The sequence below is a fragment of the Triturus cristatus genome, chromosome 6, assembly GCF_964204655.1.
Source record: "Triturus cristatus chromosome 6, aTriCri1.1, whole genome shotgun sequence".
Taxonomy (NCBI): Eukaryota; Metazoa; Chordata; class Amphibia; order Caudata; family Salamandridae; genus Triturus; species Triturus cristatus.
In genome coordinates, this window is record NC_140589.1 from 214,745,513 (window position 1) to 214,764,503 (window position 18,991).

At 43.4% G+C, this 18,991-nt stretch overlaps 1 protein-coding gene across 1 annotated transcript in view; it reads right to left on the reverse strand.

Annotated features, from left to right (window-relative positions):
• Positions 1–18,991, reverse strand: part of LOC146816660 (adhesion G protein-coupled receptor F3-like) — a 249,865-nt gene that overhangs the window by 25,688 nt on the left and 205,186 nt on the right. Inside the window, exons 5-8 of the mRNA XM_085609540.1 lie at positions 16,956–18,344; positions 15,979–16,020; positions 13,579–13,614; positions 8,637–8,711 (exon numbers count right to left, since the gene is read on the reverse strand). Coding sequence (XP_085465666.1) covers positions 8,646–8,711; positions 13,579–13,614; positions 15,979–16,020; positions 16,956–18,344 — 1,533 coding nt within the window. The 3' untranslated portion in view covers positions 8,637–8,645. The remainder of the gene's footprint in view (positions 1–8,636; positions 8,712–13,578; positions 13,615–15,978; positions 16,021–16,955; positions 18,345–18,991) is intronic.

Consider the following 18,991-nt stretch of genomic DNA (forward strand, 5'->3'; position numbering starts at 1 on the left):
AGTGTTTCACAATGGACTTGAACTGCCATGTCATTCTGTCTGGCCTCAGCTCTGTCTGCTGTCTTTATGGCCTGACATAATAAACTCACTGGTTTGCCTACCTCAGGCGCAGACAAATGCAAGCAGTAAGATTCAAGGCATTTGCCAGGACATAAACTAACACAAGCATTTGCAGTGCAATAGGTCTCGCATTTGCTTGAATTTGAGCTATTGGCATTGTAAATGACTGTTACTTTTATTTATGTCTTCTGAAAACCTGCAGGCATATAAGTACAAAGTGTACATGATAAAAAGCATTGTTATTTTAATGCCAATAGGTCAAAGTTTGCAAAATGCGAGACCTATTGCATTGCAAATGCTTGTATGAATGTGGATATGGGCAAGGCTAATAGTAGAACTGGTAACACCAGCCAGTACATGAGACATTAACGGAAGCAGCGCTGTGCATAATGATGACTTGAGGCGCTGTGGAGTGGTGCTGTGCGGCACTCTGCCCATAGCAGTCCAAAGCAGCAGAAGGAGCTGCGGGATGTAGTAGTGGGCCTCAGTTACGGGCCCCGGTTACAGGCCCGTGTTTGGCGAAGTGAAAGTCACCATGCGAGTTGCTTGAACAAATGTTCAGACGGGCGCCGTGCTGAAACCTAAAGCTCGCCATTGTTGTGTGCACCTGGGTTGTTAATTTAAATAGGGTGCCGTGCTGAAACCTAAAGCACAGAGGCCGGAGGCCGGAGGGGGCTGCGGGAGGCAGATGGCATTGTTGCGTGCATCTGTGTTGTTAATGTAAATAAAAAAACTGTTTAGGAATAGAAATTGCCGGGTCTGTGTTCATAAGATGGATTCTGTAACTCCTTTTTAAAGACGGGCAGGTGGGAAGATTTCAGAAGAAAACGTGTTGCATTAAGGTACCACCAGTAGTATATGTCCAGGCACAATCAAATAAGAGAAAGTGACATTATACGTTGCACATAAAGACCTCGCCTCCGCTGACGTAAAAACGGGTAAGACAACAGTAACGTGAAATGTATGTGTAATACAAAGCGCTGAAAGAATGTGGCTGCACTTAATGAAAAGATGGATTTGTGCTATTTATAGCCGACCAATTTAGAATGCTGCCTAAGAATTTCCAGGTCCAGATCTCGTATTGTGGGTGGAATAGGAGAAATCATTCAAGAAAACAGTGCTCACAGACTAAATAAAAGATACTGAGTAACAACACAAGACAAGCATTGAAAATGCAATAAGCCTCGCCTTTTATTAAGTTAAAGCCTTTTCCTTTGCTATTAGCAAAGCAAATGGCTTTAACTTAATAAAAGGCGAGGCCTATTGCATTTTAAATAACAAAAGCATTAAATACACAAGCTTTGGCAACGCGGCCGCGAAAGTGAAAGTGATCGCGCTTACGATCGCGTGCTACGGAGGAAAGACACATGGCGCTGCGCGCGTGCACGTTCACGTGCACTGAAGCTTTAGGCCACGGCAGCACTTTGAAAAGCCTGTATACAAAATGTCTCGGCCAGATCAGCGCAAGCGCTGGATCAGGCGAGACCTAAAAAACACAGGGCCTACCTGGTGACAAATTTACTTGAAAATTAACCATTGCCCACTCTTTTTTCCCCAAAGTTTCCCGGGAGAGACCCCCCCCCCTTTCCTGGGCTTGCTCGCTACAGGGCACTCATCCCAAACTTTTCCACCTCACCACTTTAAAATGTCACCAGCGCCACTACCTAAAACCCACCGTACGCGGTGCTGAGATCAGATTTCTCACCAAAAAAAAGCGTGACCCTAGCCCCACTCTACGGCCTAACGTGCTATAAGTGCAACAAACAATACAACAGTATCTAATGGGGGAGGCAAAGGAGATTTGGGAAGCATCACAACATTGAGTTTACCAATGGGGGGGACACATCAAGAAAAATGCTGCATAGGCTTTGCCAGGCGGACAGATCCCCAGCTGTAGTCCCCACCATCTGCGATGCTGAGGGGGCCTTGTACTCCTCGCCGGAGGCTGTGGCAGGGGAATTTGCACAGCATTTCTCCTCCCTCTATGAGAGTTGAGAACAAATCTCAGAGGCCCAAATTGCAGAATTCCTGGTTGATATCCCACCTCAGAAACTCCCAGAAGACATGCATGATCAACTAGAGGTCCCTATTACATTAGAAGAGTTGACTAGGGCCCTAAATCCCCTTCACCCGGGGCGGGCCCTTGGACCCAGTGGATTCCCTATGGAGTTTCTAAGGCCGAACATACAACTGCTGGGGCCCCACTTGCTGGCGGCTATACAGGATGCCCAAGACTGTAACATATTGCCCCAGGATTGGCGGCATGCAGAAATTGTCCTATTCCTCAAACCAGGACGCCCGCCGGAGGACCCTTCATCCTACTGTCCTATTTCTCTCATCAATTTTGAGCCCAAACTACTAGGGAAGGTCCTGGCAGATCACCTACATACGTGCATCTCAGACTTAATCCACCCAGACCATTCCGGCTTTATGCCCCAACGAGCAACACACAATAACATTCGGAGAGTACATAATGCCATAGTGGCGGCCCCGGCGTTAGGACGCCCGGCAGCTATAGTATTGGCTGACATAGGTAAAACCGTTGATTGATTCAGTTGGGTCTACCTCTTTCAATTACTGGAGGCAGTAAATTTTGGTCCCCGCTTCATTGCCTATGTACGCTTGCACCACACTAACCTGACGGCGTCGGTCCGTATAGCCGGCCATCGCTCGGACCCCATCCGCAGGGACACCAAACAGGCATGCCCCTGTCCCCACTGTTATTTGCCTTAGCGGTGGAGTTCTTGGCAGCATGGGTTAGGAGTGACCGGGTGCTCCATGGATTCGACTGCTTCCAGTCGAGATCGGACCGCATCACGCTCTACACGGATGACGTCCTGTTCTTTATGACGGACCCGTGGTTCTCGGGCCTCACATACTGCAAATTCTTAGAGTGTTTGGGGAAAACACAGGCTTGCACACTAACCCTCCGAAATCCATCCTTTTTCCAGTCTGCGGTCACCGGGGCGTCACAGTTGTCGCACGCGATGGCCGGCTTCAAGTATCTGGGCATCTTCGTGTCTCCATGCCCCAAGGTCTCATGGGCACATAATCTCAATCCGTTGCTTATGAGTCTGCATGGTGAAATGACTACCTGGTCCTCCCTTCCACTATCACTCTATGGGCGATCGGCCATCTTCAAGATGGTGTCCCTACCTCGAATTGTATACAGATTACAAAATTTCCCCTAAAAAATCCCATGATCCTGGTTCGTGAATGCCATACAAAATAAATTCCTTTGGAATGGAGGGACAATTAGGGTCGCACTCCGCACCTGCGTACAATCTACATATTGTGGGGGTATCGCTGCAGCGGACATATAATCCTATTATGTACCTTCTCACATACTAATAATAAACGAACGGTGGTATAACTCCCCATCCCACCCAACCTTTGCGATCGAGCATGTGGCAATGGAGGGGACCCTCCTCCTCCAACTCCTTTATAGCGCCACACGTCTAGATTTTCTGCCCCCGGCGAGTAGAGTAGTGATAGAGTTATGGCGTAACTCGGTTTGACAGATGGGGTGGTGTGGGACACTAACCCAAACAACTCCATTATGGCAGGGCACATACCTCCGCCCGGTGGTGGCCTGGTGGGTCTCTGCGGGTGGGACCTGGTGAGAATATAGACCCTGGGGGATGTGATGCGGAGTACTACACTGAAATCCTTTCAGCAATTACAGACGGATTACCAACTGCACAAGTCACAATTTTACAAATACCTCCAACTCTGCCATGCTTTGATCCTCCTGATCCATGCTCTCGAGACCCTCCCAGAGTTTCACCCTTTGGGCCTCCACAAAATTAGGAAAATATACCAGACGCTGACGACCCACATGCGGACGACCTCAGGTGAAACATGGCGGGCATGGCAAGCCGACATTCCTGACTTGACGGACGACGACTGGGCCGAAGCCATTGCCAGCCCTCGAGGCGCAGCAGTGTCCACGCGATACCGCCTTATACAGTTCAAGTATCTACACCGCGCATACTACACACGGGTCCGACTCTGGAAAATGGGCGTTATCCAGTCCCCTATATGTTTAAGATGTGGGAGGGAAGATGGGACATTTATACATACAGTTTGGAGCTGCACTGCGTTGCAGCCCTTTTGGCGCAAAGAGTCGTCATGCTTAAGCGAGGTGCTATTATGGAAACTCCCACCTGACCCACAACTTTTCCTCCTACACAGCACGGACGACATAGGAGCAAACAAATACAAGCAACATCTCTTGTTCTTATCCCTTACTATTGCCAGGCGCGATATTGCCCAGATATGGAAAGGGACTTCCTCCCTGACTATAGTTAAATGGAAAACCGAACTCGACAGATTTATGGGTGCGGAAATTGCTGTGTTTCTAGCTTGTGGCTGCCCCAAAAAACACTGAAAAATATGGACCCCCGATGGGCGACGTATCGTGGGATAGATCTTCCTCCTCTTTCATCTACGGACCCCTGATAGGAGACATCATCTATCACTATTTTATTGATCTGCCCATTCCACATTGTATGATAACCCACCACTCTACTAACGTATCTCATACACAAATACTCTAGTACAGTCTGCTTTTTGTTAAAGTTATGTAACCTGCTTGTTTCGCAGGTCTTGCAAATATCTAAAAATGTCGGTACTCCTGCTGTGTTTTATTTCCTATAGGTTTTTGTAGGGCTGCTGCCCAAAAGTAATTGGAACAACTGAATAAAATTTGTTGTTAAACAAAAAAACAAGACTACAAGAGTCTAGACTGGCAGGGGGATTCAACCTGCTGCAGCTCAGTGTGTGTTATGACGAGTGTGGGTGGTTAAAAGGTCGACATGCTTCACGCCTTAAAAAACTCCAAGTGGATGCGCAGCGTTTCTTCAGGACCGGGGGAGAAAGAACCTAATCTACTCTTAAGTGTAGGTGACGGTCATCAGGGTATCCTAAGTAGTACCGTCCCTATTAAATGGATTCAAGTCAATCCAGAAAAAGGGCAAGCATATAATGCTGTGTAGTCCATCCTTCTAGTGAACCTCTGGGAGTGTAAGCTTTGGGAGCCTGTAGCTTTTCTCTCCCTGCTCCTGTGGGTAAGATGTATCCTTCTGCAGTGGCCGCACTGCTCCCCCCAGACACGGGGAGCAGGGATGAGGCCACTGTAAATGGGGGCGAGTGGGCGCAATGACACTGCCCCATCATATTTCACCTCATGGGGTGGGATGTGGTCCCAGGGCCAGAAGGGAGTCCGGGGAGAGGCCCCAAGCGTGCCCCCTCCCTGAGGAATACAATTAATAAATATATCTTGCACCGACCACTGGTCCCTGGCCCACCTTCGGTGTAAGGTGAGAAAGAGTGGCGGAGTCCCACGTGCTCAGCTGGTTAAAAAGAGGTCAAAGGTCACATTCTTTAAAATACCATAATTTGGACCCCGTTGGGCCAATTTTGGCGATCCTTGGTTAATATTACTCCTGGTGGTACCAGTGGCAGCACCACCAGACTTCCTCACCACCAAAGCAGTGTAGTCCTCAGAGAGTTGATTCTCATGGCTCCTTGCACTAGCCTTCCTCTGTGTCTTTGCCTTTGGGTGCAGAAGTCCAGAGCCTTACCCCAACTGGTCCTCTGGGGGAGTGTAAGAAGGCCAGCCTCACTGGCCTTTGGGCAGATCCACTGTTCCTGGGGTCAACTGGGCAGAGTCCTTAGTCCTTTGTGGGCATCAGGGGGTTCTTCCCTCCAGTTGTCATTGGCAAGCCAGGGTAGAGTAGCGAAGCATAGAGAAATAACCAGTCAAGAGAGAGCCTCCCCATTGTGCAAAAGATTTTTAGGGGGAGTGGAAAGTTACAGAAGGCAGGTACCCATGGCCAATTCTAGGGGGACATGCCACTCTCTACCCCGGTCAGAACCCTACGGTACAGCATGCTGAGACAATTCAAAATGGGGTCATCCAGAAGTCACTAGTCACATCTCCTATGCTGGCCTCAGGTTCACCTCAAGCCCATATTACTGCTAGGGCCTTTCTCCCCACATTTGTAAAGGGGAGTCCCCTCCTGTGTTGGCTCCAGAGGTCTGGGCTCCCTCCTTTGTTCAGTGGACTTGGGCAGGCCCGTCTCTGGTACAGTGAGATAGCTGAATGACTGATGCAGATCCTTAGTAAAAGGGGAGTTTAATGCTTGGCAAGGGGTTTTAAATGCCAAGTCAACATGGATGCAGATCCTTCAGCTGCCATCCCTTTCCTCCGCAGGTGCTGAGTGAAGCACTGTTAATTGCTCCCTTTGGGTGGGTAGGTATCGGCAATAGCCCGATTTTATAGTGTCGCCAACAAGCCTTTTGCCTTCCTCCTCCTAATTTTGCTGATTTCTAATTTTTGGACCTTAAGACTCTGTGCACTTTACCACTGTTTGGCTTATCCACAATTGTCATATTTAATTTACCTGTAAATCCTAAGTAAAGTACACTATATTTGCCAGGGGTCTGTAAATTAAATGCTACTAGTCGGTCTGCAGCACTGATTGTGTTACCCACTTAAGTAGCTTTTTAAACATGACTGAGACCTGGTCTCTGTATCTGTGTGCACGTGTTCACCTGTGACCAGTCAAATGCCCCTTACCCTTGCTGTGTCACAGCAGCCATATCTTAAAAGGTGGACACTGGCCATCAAGATGCGCAGTCCGTTTTCCTTGCGACTACCCTTCGGTGAGACACATGTAGTGAGACTCAGTCAAAAGTCCAAAACCGGGTGATCCAAAAGGCAAAACATCCAGCCGTTCAGAATGGATGGAATCCAATTACAACACACCAGAAAGCAGATGCCTGTACAAATCATGAGGTCCAGCCTCCTGTCACCAGGACAATGAGCGATTATTTTGCCTTACATTCCTTGGGTGACAAGTCTGCTTCTGTTCCCATCTGGAGGTGACTTGGTCTTAGAGTTCTGTCTAGATATCTCCTATTGGAGATGATTTGGATGTGGCGGATTTCTGTCTACAATGGTGTAGAGGGCAACAACAATACACTGGATTAGAAAGTGGCCAGAGTAATTAATACCTGAGATTAGTTCAAGCACTCTACATATCAACGTTCTGCTTTTGTAAGCAAGATACTTACTAGTTCCAGTGTGGGTGGGGTTTGGTAGAACCTTTAGCGGGTCCTCTGAAACTCACTGTATTTCGGAAGATGCCTGAAGACTCTTATCCCTACTTAGTCCCTGTCTCCATAATGAGGGATACATGATTCCCATCTCTGTTCACTAGAAGTCCTCTGCCTAGAAATGTATTGGCTCTCGTGCCAGAAATAGCCGTGCGGGCAAGAAAACAGTTAACTCTTCTTTTCACACCCACTCTAACATTTATGGTTGGTGTAAAGAAAATCTTCCCATATTGGCCAACTATCTTTGATGTGAAAAGGGCCCTAACACTTTGAAAGTTGACATTCCTATATTCAGAAATACCAATAATTTTCCCTTAATGGCAGTACTATGCTAACACACTAATAAGGGAATACTCTCCCACTATTGATTTATCGCAGTGCTTAATTTGAGCCTGTGATTTCCGGTGGTCAGCACCAGCACTTAATTGTCGACACTGGCATTTATGAAAGCTGCCACATGGTGGGGCTGTTTGTATAATTTAGAGATGAGCAGAACAGCAATTGTTTAATAATACAGTATGCATAAAAACAACTAATGCCTGCAATCCTAGCTACATCTTTTAGCCTTTGAGTGCCTGGAATGGTCTGAATTGTCACACTTGTAGCAGTGTGCTGGTTAGTAGTTGTGTAGGTACTATAATTGTCAGCGCTGGCAAGGGCAATGGGTGGTGCGATCTGCAGAGGCCTCCCGACTAGAGCCCTGAAGCTTATTTATTTTTAAATTAAGCCATGATTTATCACGTCTCATACAGAGTGTATGCCATGCACTCAGGTATTGAGGTATTCACATCGATATACCTCTCTTTATCCTCAGTTAAACTGCTGCTCTGATTTTACTTTAAAAAAAAAGAAATTATTCATGCTTCCACCAATTTATTCCCAGATGTTTTTTCAAGTTGCTGTTCTGATTCAGTGATGTTTTTGATGTTTTTAGAGCTCAACTCTAAAACAATAAAATGTATTGTTTGCTATATGAATGTTTCTAACATGTTCAAAATAAAAAAGTTAATAAAACAACAGATGCATTCAGAACACATGGGTGGCCATTTATATGATAATATTTCTGCTGCAAAAAACAGGTAGAATTTGGACCATCTTTTAAACTCAAATGAAGCATTAGGGCCCGACTTAGAGTTCGGTAGGCTGGTCACCCACCCATCAGGGTGGAAGAGGAAATTAAATCCACCACGCTGATGGACTACTGCCGTCATATGTAGAGATCATCGCCAGCACAATATCAATCTCAGTGCTTTTAGAGGAACCGCCACCCCGGCGGTCTGATGTCTGTATTGCAGCAGGCCCTCTTCCAGGACATGCCATCAGGGAGCTGTGAAGTGGATCTTTGCCCAGTCTGATATTTTGTTTACTTCATAAAAGTTCCTCGGCCTTGGAAAAGGTAAGCCATTTTCATAAGATTGCTTATGCCTCCTCAAATAGTATGTTCTAATACCAACCTTTCATTTTTACTTCTTCAGCGAGCTGCTGTATGACATTTTGGTTTGGACTTCAGATGTGGACATAGTAGATGTCTGCAAGAAACAAAATCGAAGTAGATAAACAACATTAGCTCATATCTCAAACAAAATATAAATTATAATAAACAATTGGTTTTATTTAGCATTGTTACCACTTCTAAGAGACTTCTTATTATCTACTTTAATAGTGTTCGTTTTTACAAATCTTAGAAAAATGAGAGGCAGCCTTAAATGATTTGGTCTCATCGGCTACATATAACATCAGATATGAGTAATGAGCATTTAACTCACTAAGGTATTTTGCCAGCATGTATATTGCACACCAATAACATAACAGGCGTATTTGTAGAGGACACATTCACACAGATGGTCTTTTGGCACCTTTGACCAATAGTTCTTGCTTCTCAAATCAAAGGTACTTAAGAACTTATTTTATAGACCCCAGAAGGATGAAAGGATGGGTGGATGTGGCAGAAGGTCACCCTCCTACTAAATTGATCAAAACATATGCATCAAAACATATGCATCAAAGGGTGCATTTGTGCACTGAGCCACCAGTCCAGCTAGGAATGTGGTGCAAAAACACAACTTACTTTTTGTTGCGTATTTAATTAGAGACTGAGCAAGCAGATTTTGCTCCAGTCCATATTACATAACAAAGTTTGAACTAACCCAGAAATGGAGAAAACAATGAGTGAACTCTGGGAGTCAGACTCCCACCCTACCTCTTGGAACCAACAGAGACCAGATGTGGAGTGCACCAGAGATTCTTCCTCAGCCTCACTCTCTTCAACATCTACATGGCTCCCTCGCAGCCATCGTCAGAAACCAGGGCCTCACCATAGTCTCCTACACACCGACACTCAGTTCATCCTCTCCCTCACCAAAGAGCCCAATGTCACCAGGCACAACTTCCAAGAAGGGATGAAAGCTGTCACCACCTGGATGAAGAAAAGCTGCCTGAAACTCAAATCCGAGAAAACAGAAGTTCTCATCCTTGGCTCCACCCCCTCCACATGGGAAAACAACTGGTGGCCCCTGTCATTGGAAATACCCCACCCTGATGGACCACGCACGGACCCTCGGCATCATCCTAGACTCATAGCTCACAATGAACCGTCATATCAAAGCCGTATCCTCGGCCTCCTTCAACACTGTACGCATACTCCGTAAAACGTTCAGGTGGATCCCATCTAAATTGAGAAAAATGGTCATGCACGCCATCATCAGCAGCAGACTGGACTACGGCAACGCTCTCTAAGCCGGAATCAACAAGAAACTCCTTGGCAACCTCCAGGCCATCCAGAACGCTGCAGCCAGACTGATCCTAGACATCTCCCGTTACAACCACATCACCCAACACCTCAGCAATTTACACTAGCTCCCAATTGAAAGAAGAATAACCTTCAAGAATAACTCCACAACATCGGACCAGCATACCTAAACAACTTCCTCTCCTTCCACTCACCCAAGAGAAACCTCTGATGAGCAAACCTCTCTCTGGCCACCATCCCATGCATCTACAAGACCAGAATGGGAGGAAAGTCCTTCTCCTACCTCGCAGCCAAGACATGGAACTACCTCCCCCTCCACCTCTGGCAGAGCCCTACACTGCTCCAGTTCAGGAAGGACGTCAAGTCCTACCTCTTCGAAAGACCCCAGCGGTCAACGGAGCCACCCATCCCTCCCCAAATGCCTAGAGACCCACGCGGGTGAGTAGCTGGTCTTTACAAACCACTGATTGATTGATTGATATCATTGCAAAAACACAGTTTATCTGTAGCTTGTAATTCATTTTAGATTTTTAATAAATATTTTAATAAACTCATGATCCATTAACTGCCTTTGGACGAAGCTTATTGAGTATCTTTGTTGATGCTGACACTATAAGAAACAGATTTTGGCACACACTTAGAACCATATTTCAGATTTGGAAAGTGAAGAACAATTTATTTGCTTAATACAGAGCAAACCTGTTAAAAATCTATTTGCTTTGGTGCTGCATTTGATTACACAATAAATGAGTGTTCTCTTTTCTTTTTTGAGATGGTCAATGCTAATTTGAGCTACCAATAATATTTTTGTTTATTGAATAGTAATGTACAAACAGTTTTTTGCTGCTGATTTCTCAAAGAATAAAGATAATTGAGGTAAACATACAGCCTTAGCTTACACTGTATGTGCTAAATAGGCCTGGGGAGAGTTTACGTAGCAGAACTAACCATAGTGACCGAAAAACTCAGGTTGCTATGTAGAGTTCTGCAAGCAGCAGAGTGCGTTAGATCATGCCGTTTGCTCGGGTTTTTAGCACTGAGTGTTTGTCCCTCTCTGAAAAATCTGCACAAAGTGCACCATGCACTGCGCAAGAGGGCGCTGCTTCGTTCTACCGCTTGAGTATATTTTCCTACTCAAGCAGCAGCTTCCTCAGTGCAAACCAATGGATTCGTAACGCGAGTGGTTGCTACCATATGCGACAGCCCGCGTTGCGAAATCTTGCTGGGAGCTGGTCTCGCATTGTATTTTAAGCACGGTACTGGGCACACGTAATGAAGATATAACACTGGTAGAAATGTCTCGTTATTGTAGGAATGTTAATGGTCTACACCAGAATGTCAATCGTAAGTTTTTAATATTACAACAAAGAAAAAGCAACCAGCCGACACGTGTTTCGTCACATTAGGATTGTAACCCGTGACTCTTCAGGGCTGAGTGGCGGTTCAATGAAAGGTGGTTTCGAGTAGCCGGTGATAATTCCAACCCGGCTGGGGGGTGCGACGAGGACCAAATGTAGGTAGTCCACTGCAGAGTTTGGGTGGAAGGGGAAGTAAGATAGGTACAAGGGCGGATAAGCAACTAGTTGCCGCAGTCCGGGGTGATGAAGAGGTCTGTAGCGAAGTGTCACAGCGGCAACACGGGATGCACGGATGAGGGGACCGTAGGGAGTGTGCTCAATATAAGTAAGTGTCTCTGAAAGGGTACAGGCGGGTACGCCGGTTTGCGAGATAAGCACAAGACACTGGTGTTCTGGGAGGAGACACTGGTTCCGGGCGGATATCCTCGCAGATAACTGAGCACCTCCAGCCCATTGTACAGGAACTTCCATCATTTGTTAAAGATACCAGTCACTTCCTTCAGATTATTGAAAAATTAAACCAAACCTACACATTTGATGATGATACTCTTCTGGCTACATTTGATGTTACATCATTATACACCAATATACCACATGAGGATGGGCTTATGGCATTATCCGAAGCTCTTAATAAAAGAACTGTGAAAAAGCCATCAACAAATGTGCTTACCAACTTTGCAAGAGTTATACTTAAATCCAACAATTTCACATTCAATGGTAAACACTATCTGCAGATACAAGGGAATTCCATGGGTACTCGGATGGCTCCATCCTATGCAAATATCTTCATGGGCAAACTAGAGAACTGTATACTTGCTACTTCTAGCATCAAACCACTGGTATGGCTACGATACATTAATGACATATTTATAATATGGAATTCAGGAAGTAGAACATTGAAACAATTTACAGCTTATATCAACAATATCCATCCTACCATCAAATTTACCAGCAGCAATACTAAACAGAATCCTCATCTCCCTTTTCTGGATGTGCTACTCACCATTCATGAACACAAAATTACAACTGATCTGTACCACAAGCCTACAGATGCTCATTTGTATCTAAACTGGACTTCATGTCACCCACACCACACTAAACTGAGCATCATCTACAGCCAAGCACTCAGAATAAGATGCTTCTGCAGCAATGAGGAAACTGTAAAGACCATCTACAGGAGCTTGCTACATTATTTAAAAGGCGAGGCTATCCTCTGCATATGGTACAGCAACAAATTGACAAGTCTTTGCAGTTACCCAGAGAAGCACTTATTTGGAATACCAACGGCAGAAACAAAAGTGACAGAACTCCATTTGTAGTTGACTATCATCCATCAGCTCCTAACTACAGAAATATAATGCAAAAAACATTTCCCTTACTGTCCACTTGTGAAAAATTGCAAAAGGTTTTTCCAAAACCACCAGTCATTGCTTACCGCAGAGCTCCAAATTTACGATCTCTTATTGTGAGAGCTGAACTCAAGCAAGCTGTAACAAATGCAGGGGTTCATTGCTGTGACTCTAAAAGGTGCATCACGTGTGAATATCTTTTACAAACATCATCTGTAACTAGTTCTGTTACGAGAAGGACCTATGCAATAAGGCAGCATCTTACATGTCGCTCAACATGCATTATTTATGTGATTCAGTGCCAACGGCAAAGCTGTAAAAACAATATGTAGGCCAAACAGTGAATGACCTCTGTACACGATTCAGGAACCACAAATCTGCAATAATTAATAAGAAAATTGACCAGCCTGTAGCCAATCATTTCAACCTTGTGGATCATTCACTATCAGATTTGAAGATTTTCCCTGTGGAACATGTTTCAAAGGAAGAACTACTGGACTCAAGGGAAAACTTTTGGATGTACCGTTTAAAATCACTGCATCCAGATGGACTGAACATTACTGACAACACAACCTGATTACTGCATATCTCAAGAGCTCTCAGGACTGCATTGATTCCACATTCCAAATGGAATCGTCACTCATGATGCTTTTTGAAAATTCATCTGTCATCTGTGCAGCCACAGAGCAAACCATCTTGTACTACCTGAGGAAGGCGGAAGCTGAAACGTTGTAGTGGAAATATATTTTTGTTCTTTGGTTAATCTATCTGTTTGAGTCACTTCTTTCTTGGATATTTTATTTCTTTGTGACTCATTGTATCCTTTGGGATCCAGATTTTTGCCCTGGCTGGCTGTTGTTTTCTTATGATCCTTCATCTTCAAGTAAATATATATAATATATATATCTATCTTTTAGAAAATATCATTCATTTTACTTACCGTTCCGCTCACTCGCTTGCAGAAGGCATCTCTGACCTAAAATAAAAATATCAGTCAATACTAAAGTCCTTGAATAGTATTTAGGTCCTAGCTACATCTGGTATTTTACATATTCTAGTCATGGAAACAATATATATCTTTGCAGTAGATGGCTTAGCATTTGTAGCACATTTGTTTCTCCCTTTTTTCTATACATTTAGATTCATTTTCGATTTTGATGAATAGCTGCTGCTGGCCACAGAGATGGTGATGAGGAATGCATACTCCATAACACTGGGCATTGTGTAGATAGATATGTAATATTCTAAATAAACCACGTCAAAAGGCAAAGCCAGCACTCAATCTCCCACACAAAGGCTCGCTAAAATGCATCGGTTGATATATCAAACCAATATGGTGATATTTGCAATCATGTGTCAGAATTACATATTTTCAGCCTTATGTTCCCTGTCTGCCATAGACTGATTTCACAGTAAAGGAAGTTTGCAAGAGTTGATAATATTAGAGTAATGCTAGAAGGTACAACTGTGTGCAGTCATTCAGCACTTACCATGGTAAATATGAAATCTAGGAGTGATGGCACAGTCAGTTATGGGCTGCAAAGGGTGCCTTAATATTTCAGTGGTGGGTCTGTATGTCAGCAATGAGGACCTGATGAGGCCTGCCTTACCTCCTCAAAGTGTCTCGAATATGAAAATGTAAAAAGCAGGCTGACGACCAGTAATGACCATGACACTTACATTAAGAAAGTCAGCAGTATCAACTTTCAGTTGTCAGAAAGCCGACTTTTGAATTTGTCAGCCAGAGCCATAGTTCTAGTTAATATATAGAGCTTAGCAGTAAAAGGTATTAGCCATCTGATTTGGTACTTAGACCTACTTAATCATACATTTAAGCACTCGTGTTCTGTGGCACTGCTTTGTATATAAAAATATGGTAGATAAAGCATTTACAGTCTCACTTTATTAGTATCAAACTATGTGTTAGTACAGCAATGTTAGTGGACGTGTGCTTGGTCCACATGCCATGTCTTGGACAGCGCACACTAGTGCAGGAGAGGGAGGTGTTAGTGACTGCCTTCATTTAGATGTGTTGTTTGCAGCACACACACTAACAAAGTAACATGGGAGTGGTGCATTGTGTATGACTGCTGGACATCACATCTTAGAAGCATCAATGACAGCTTTCTGTTCCCTAGCAGAGGTGTCCGCAGTGCCTGCACAAACTTGTAGTATAACCGAGTATGCACAAGTCCTCTAGACAGTGCCATTAAGTCAGAAGCAGGGGCAGAGCGCAGTTCTGAATCTGTGGGTGAAGTTCATAATGCAGCTAGAAATTCCATTTAATCAGGGCTTAATTTGAGCTGATGGTTTCCAGTGCTCGGCACCTGCACTTGATTTCCGGCACCGGCACATAATTGCCGAAACCTGCACTTATGACAGATGCCACACGGTGGTGCTCTTTGTGCAATTTAATGATGAGCAGACAAGCTGTTTGTTAATTCAATACACATTTAAAACAACTAATACCTGCCACCCAAGCCATTCTTAAATCTTTGGCGGCCTCGTACAGTCTGAATTGTCACACTTGTAGCAGTGTTATGGTTAGTAGTTGTGTAAGTACAGTGGCAATGTGTGGTGCAAACTGCCGTGGCCTCCTGACGAGGACTTTTACAAATCAAGCACTGCATTTAATAGAAACTATTGTTATCTGTTTCAGATCATCAGCACTTCCATTTGACTTTTGTGAAACTGTAATTGGTTCTGCTTGCCGGGGCTCAAGCAGGGCTCTGTGCTTGGCCTTTTTCTTGGTAGATATGTTTTGAAGTGATTGCATTTTCTTGATCTGTGATGGTGGTAGGCGTCAGCTTTGTGATGGGAAAGCATTAGGAAACCCATTTTGTATTGAAAACAATTCTCCGCAAACAAAACATAAAATTATTTGCGAAAAAACATTAAACGTCCTAATTGCAAAGAGAAGGACTGTAACAGTTTTTGGGACATTGTGTACGACCACGAGTAGGAGAAAAGTGGACCCGTCTTCCTGAATTAATTTTGAGCGTCATGTGTTTATACTTTGACTAAAACACACACATTTATTACACTAGAGAAATGTACTTTTTGCAACTATTTGCACATTTATATGTAGTGAAAATGACCTATGTTTATGAGGTACACGTATTGAATGAAAAAAATCACTTTGATAAATATTGCTCTAGTCACATCTTTTTTGCTCTTATGTTGGTGCTATCCTCTCTTTAAACTCAGCTTTTTCTGAAGTAAGCATCCTACATTAGTTGCGGCATACAATACCCCTAGGATTGATGTGAGCAATTGGGAATATGTGTACACATGCATACTTACAATATTGTTATCAATTAAAACTAGATAAACGTTTTACCTTTTTTTCTGTGAAACATGTGGTCAACAATATGAAGAATCCCTTGAAAAGAGAACAGACATGAATATAAAACAGAGAACTTGCTTGTTAACTAACTAATATATGGGATAAAGTACACCTGGCGTACATTACAAGGATATTGCAAATCCCCAAGGATCTCCATGACCATCTAGAGAAACAAAGCTGAAGGCCCAGTTCCTCTATAAAGTTATGGAATACCAAAGCGACTTGCAATATCCTTATCATGTACCACTTTATTCCTTAAAATACATGGTCACAATTTCACTTTTACGTCAAACCACTTAAACGATTTTGTGTAGCTCTTTCATATGAAAGAGAGAGCATGTTTGCAAACATGTAGTATAAAAATAGAATCTCTAGTAAAAAAGTAAACAGATCAAAATGTCTGTTAGATATTTGTTTTAAAAAACATATTAGAATCAGTTTAATACAACTCATTTAATTAAAAAAGGCGCTGTAATGTGAAGACACATGCAGAACATTCAAACTTTGTTTTAATTACCTAAAGATTGCAAAAAAACATGTTGCCATAAATATCTCATTTCTGCTTGTCACTGTACAGTGTTAAACGTAGAGCATAAGTAAGAAAAGCAATGTTTTGTTTTCCTGACCTTCCTTCCCTTTCGGCTGCTTTCTCTGGCAGCAGTTAGAAGTCAACTGTATGAAGTTATTACAGTTGTACGGCTACACCATTTCTTTATAATTAGTGACTGGGTGCATCACAAGTCACCTATTATAAAGATTAGAGACAGGTTTTTATACAAGGATTGCAGAATCTCATGCATTATATAGGCATAAACAAGGTTCTTCAGTTCTTACAGTAGGTGTTAGTTTGTTACATTTGTTCTTTCATTCATCCATTTCTACACTAGTTTTTCATGTATTCCTTTAGCCATCCATTCCTACATTTTGCATACACACGTCTTCCAATAATCTGTCCCACTAACACAAAGTACCTGGAAAGCGTTCATCCCTGCAAACCCATAGGTGAAGATCATCTTGGTCAGCTGGTCTAGATCCTTCAGCAAAGCAAAACCAAAGACCCAAGTTAATCCAAAAACTGGGGTGAGGACGAGAATAGCCTTCATAATACTTTTGGCTGTTTCTTTGTCCTCTGTGGGACTTGCATCTGAGACCGAAGGCCTTGTCAGTTTGGAGATGACCACAATAAGAGTAAGAAAATTGATGACAATGATAGATCCTGCTGGGATGGCAAATGTGAGGATAGCCCCACTGTCTGGGTTCAACCAACAAATTGACTGGTGGGTGTACCTACTCTTGGGATAAAAATAGAAAAAGGTGCCAATAGCAATTGCTGCTGGGAAGACATAACCCAAGACAAATGAGAGTGAAAGGAACACTTTCTTCCTTAGATGATGGAAGATGAAAACCAACTGGTGTAACAGCATCATGCTCTGGCAGAGGGTCCAAAAGAAGAGAGATAAATAAAAGAAATGACTCAGGAAAGTGATGGAGAGGCAGATGAACTTGCTCGTCTTTACAACAGGAAAGGAGGCTGCCAGGAAACAGACATCTGCACACAGTAAGGAAAATGAGATGTTGACCAATGATGTGTGGCGGAAATAGGAAATGTTACTCCTGGCCACATACTTCCAGACTATCCATTCCATGAAAAGACAAATGCAAAGTGAAATGATTGAAACTGCCAGGCCAACATATGTGATCTCGTCAATCAGGGGCAAAGGTTCGGGATTTATTGACATCAGAACAGCAAATGACGTCAAATGATTGCAAATGCAGTAAGTTGTGTTCTCATCAGACCACCCTGAACAGCCGCCATCAGACCATCCTCCGACTCCAGCAGGTGGCATGTTGAAGTCCCAGAAAACACAATGAGATATGGAGTCTTTGTGGGAATTGTTGATGTGGAAAGTCATATTGATGACACCAAATTCACTGAGGTGATCATTCATGTTGTTGAATTTTATGGATGTTGATTGGACAATGCTGTTTAAGGCTGAGCCTTCAAATTTTCCTGTGCTTTTGGGCAGAATGTCGCCCAGCAAGGCATATGCCACACTTGTGATTGTGAAGTTTCCTCGAGTCGTCAAATCAGCGATTGTGTTCTCATCAATGAACATGCTAACACTGACATTAAAGTCAAATGTCTTCTGATAAGCACTCAGATTTAGCCCTGGTTCATATAATTCGCCTTTAACCTGAATACTCGGCACAGTGATATCGAAGGACTGGTTATCCGGTTTGAGTAACTGGCTGAACGTTTCCACAGTCTTCAGCATGCTGGATGCTTGTGCTCCTTGGCTACTGGACAATGATGATGCAAAAGGGCTAGTAGTGATGTTACTCGCAAGTGAAAGGAAATTCTGAAAAACAGGTAGTTACTGAGTTAACACTTGTAACCAATTTAATGGTCGACATTTGTAATCATGAAAGTAAAAATGCTTTAAAACATTTTTAATAGTTATGGCGCAAAGTGGTGTAAGAGTTTAGATGAATGTGCACCAGTATGAAGGAACAGATCCTAAACAATTTTTCTAAAATATCATATGAAAAGAGCTACATATATGCCCTATGAAATCGAATAATTTGTGTTTCTTGCATGCACTGCAGACATATATCCTTACATCTCGGTACCTTAACCCTTCACTTCCCATCAGAAGCCCCTTTTCTTTCCCCACTCTATCTAAATAGATTACATGACCGACAACCCCACAGTATATGGTGCACTTTAGAGCCTACAGTAGTGGCCACCTAAAAAATGGAAAGAACTACCATTTCATCAGCGAGTTGAGGACTAATTAATAGCAACTGCCCTTTAGCAACTGCCCTTTAAAAAAAAAAAAAAGAAACAGGAAGGCTATGCTGAGCAAACATCATTTTAAGAAGCTTAGGAATCCTACATCACCTTTCACAGGGATACCCATGGTTATAAGATCTAGGCATTGCTACAAGGAAACAAGGGAAATGTGATGAGACAGATCGACTAGACTGTACTAAATTGCTCAAATCA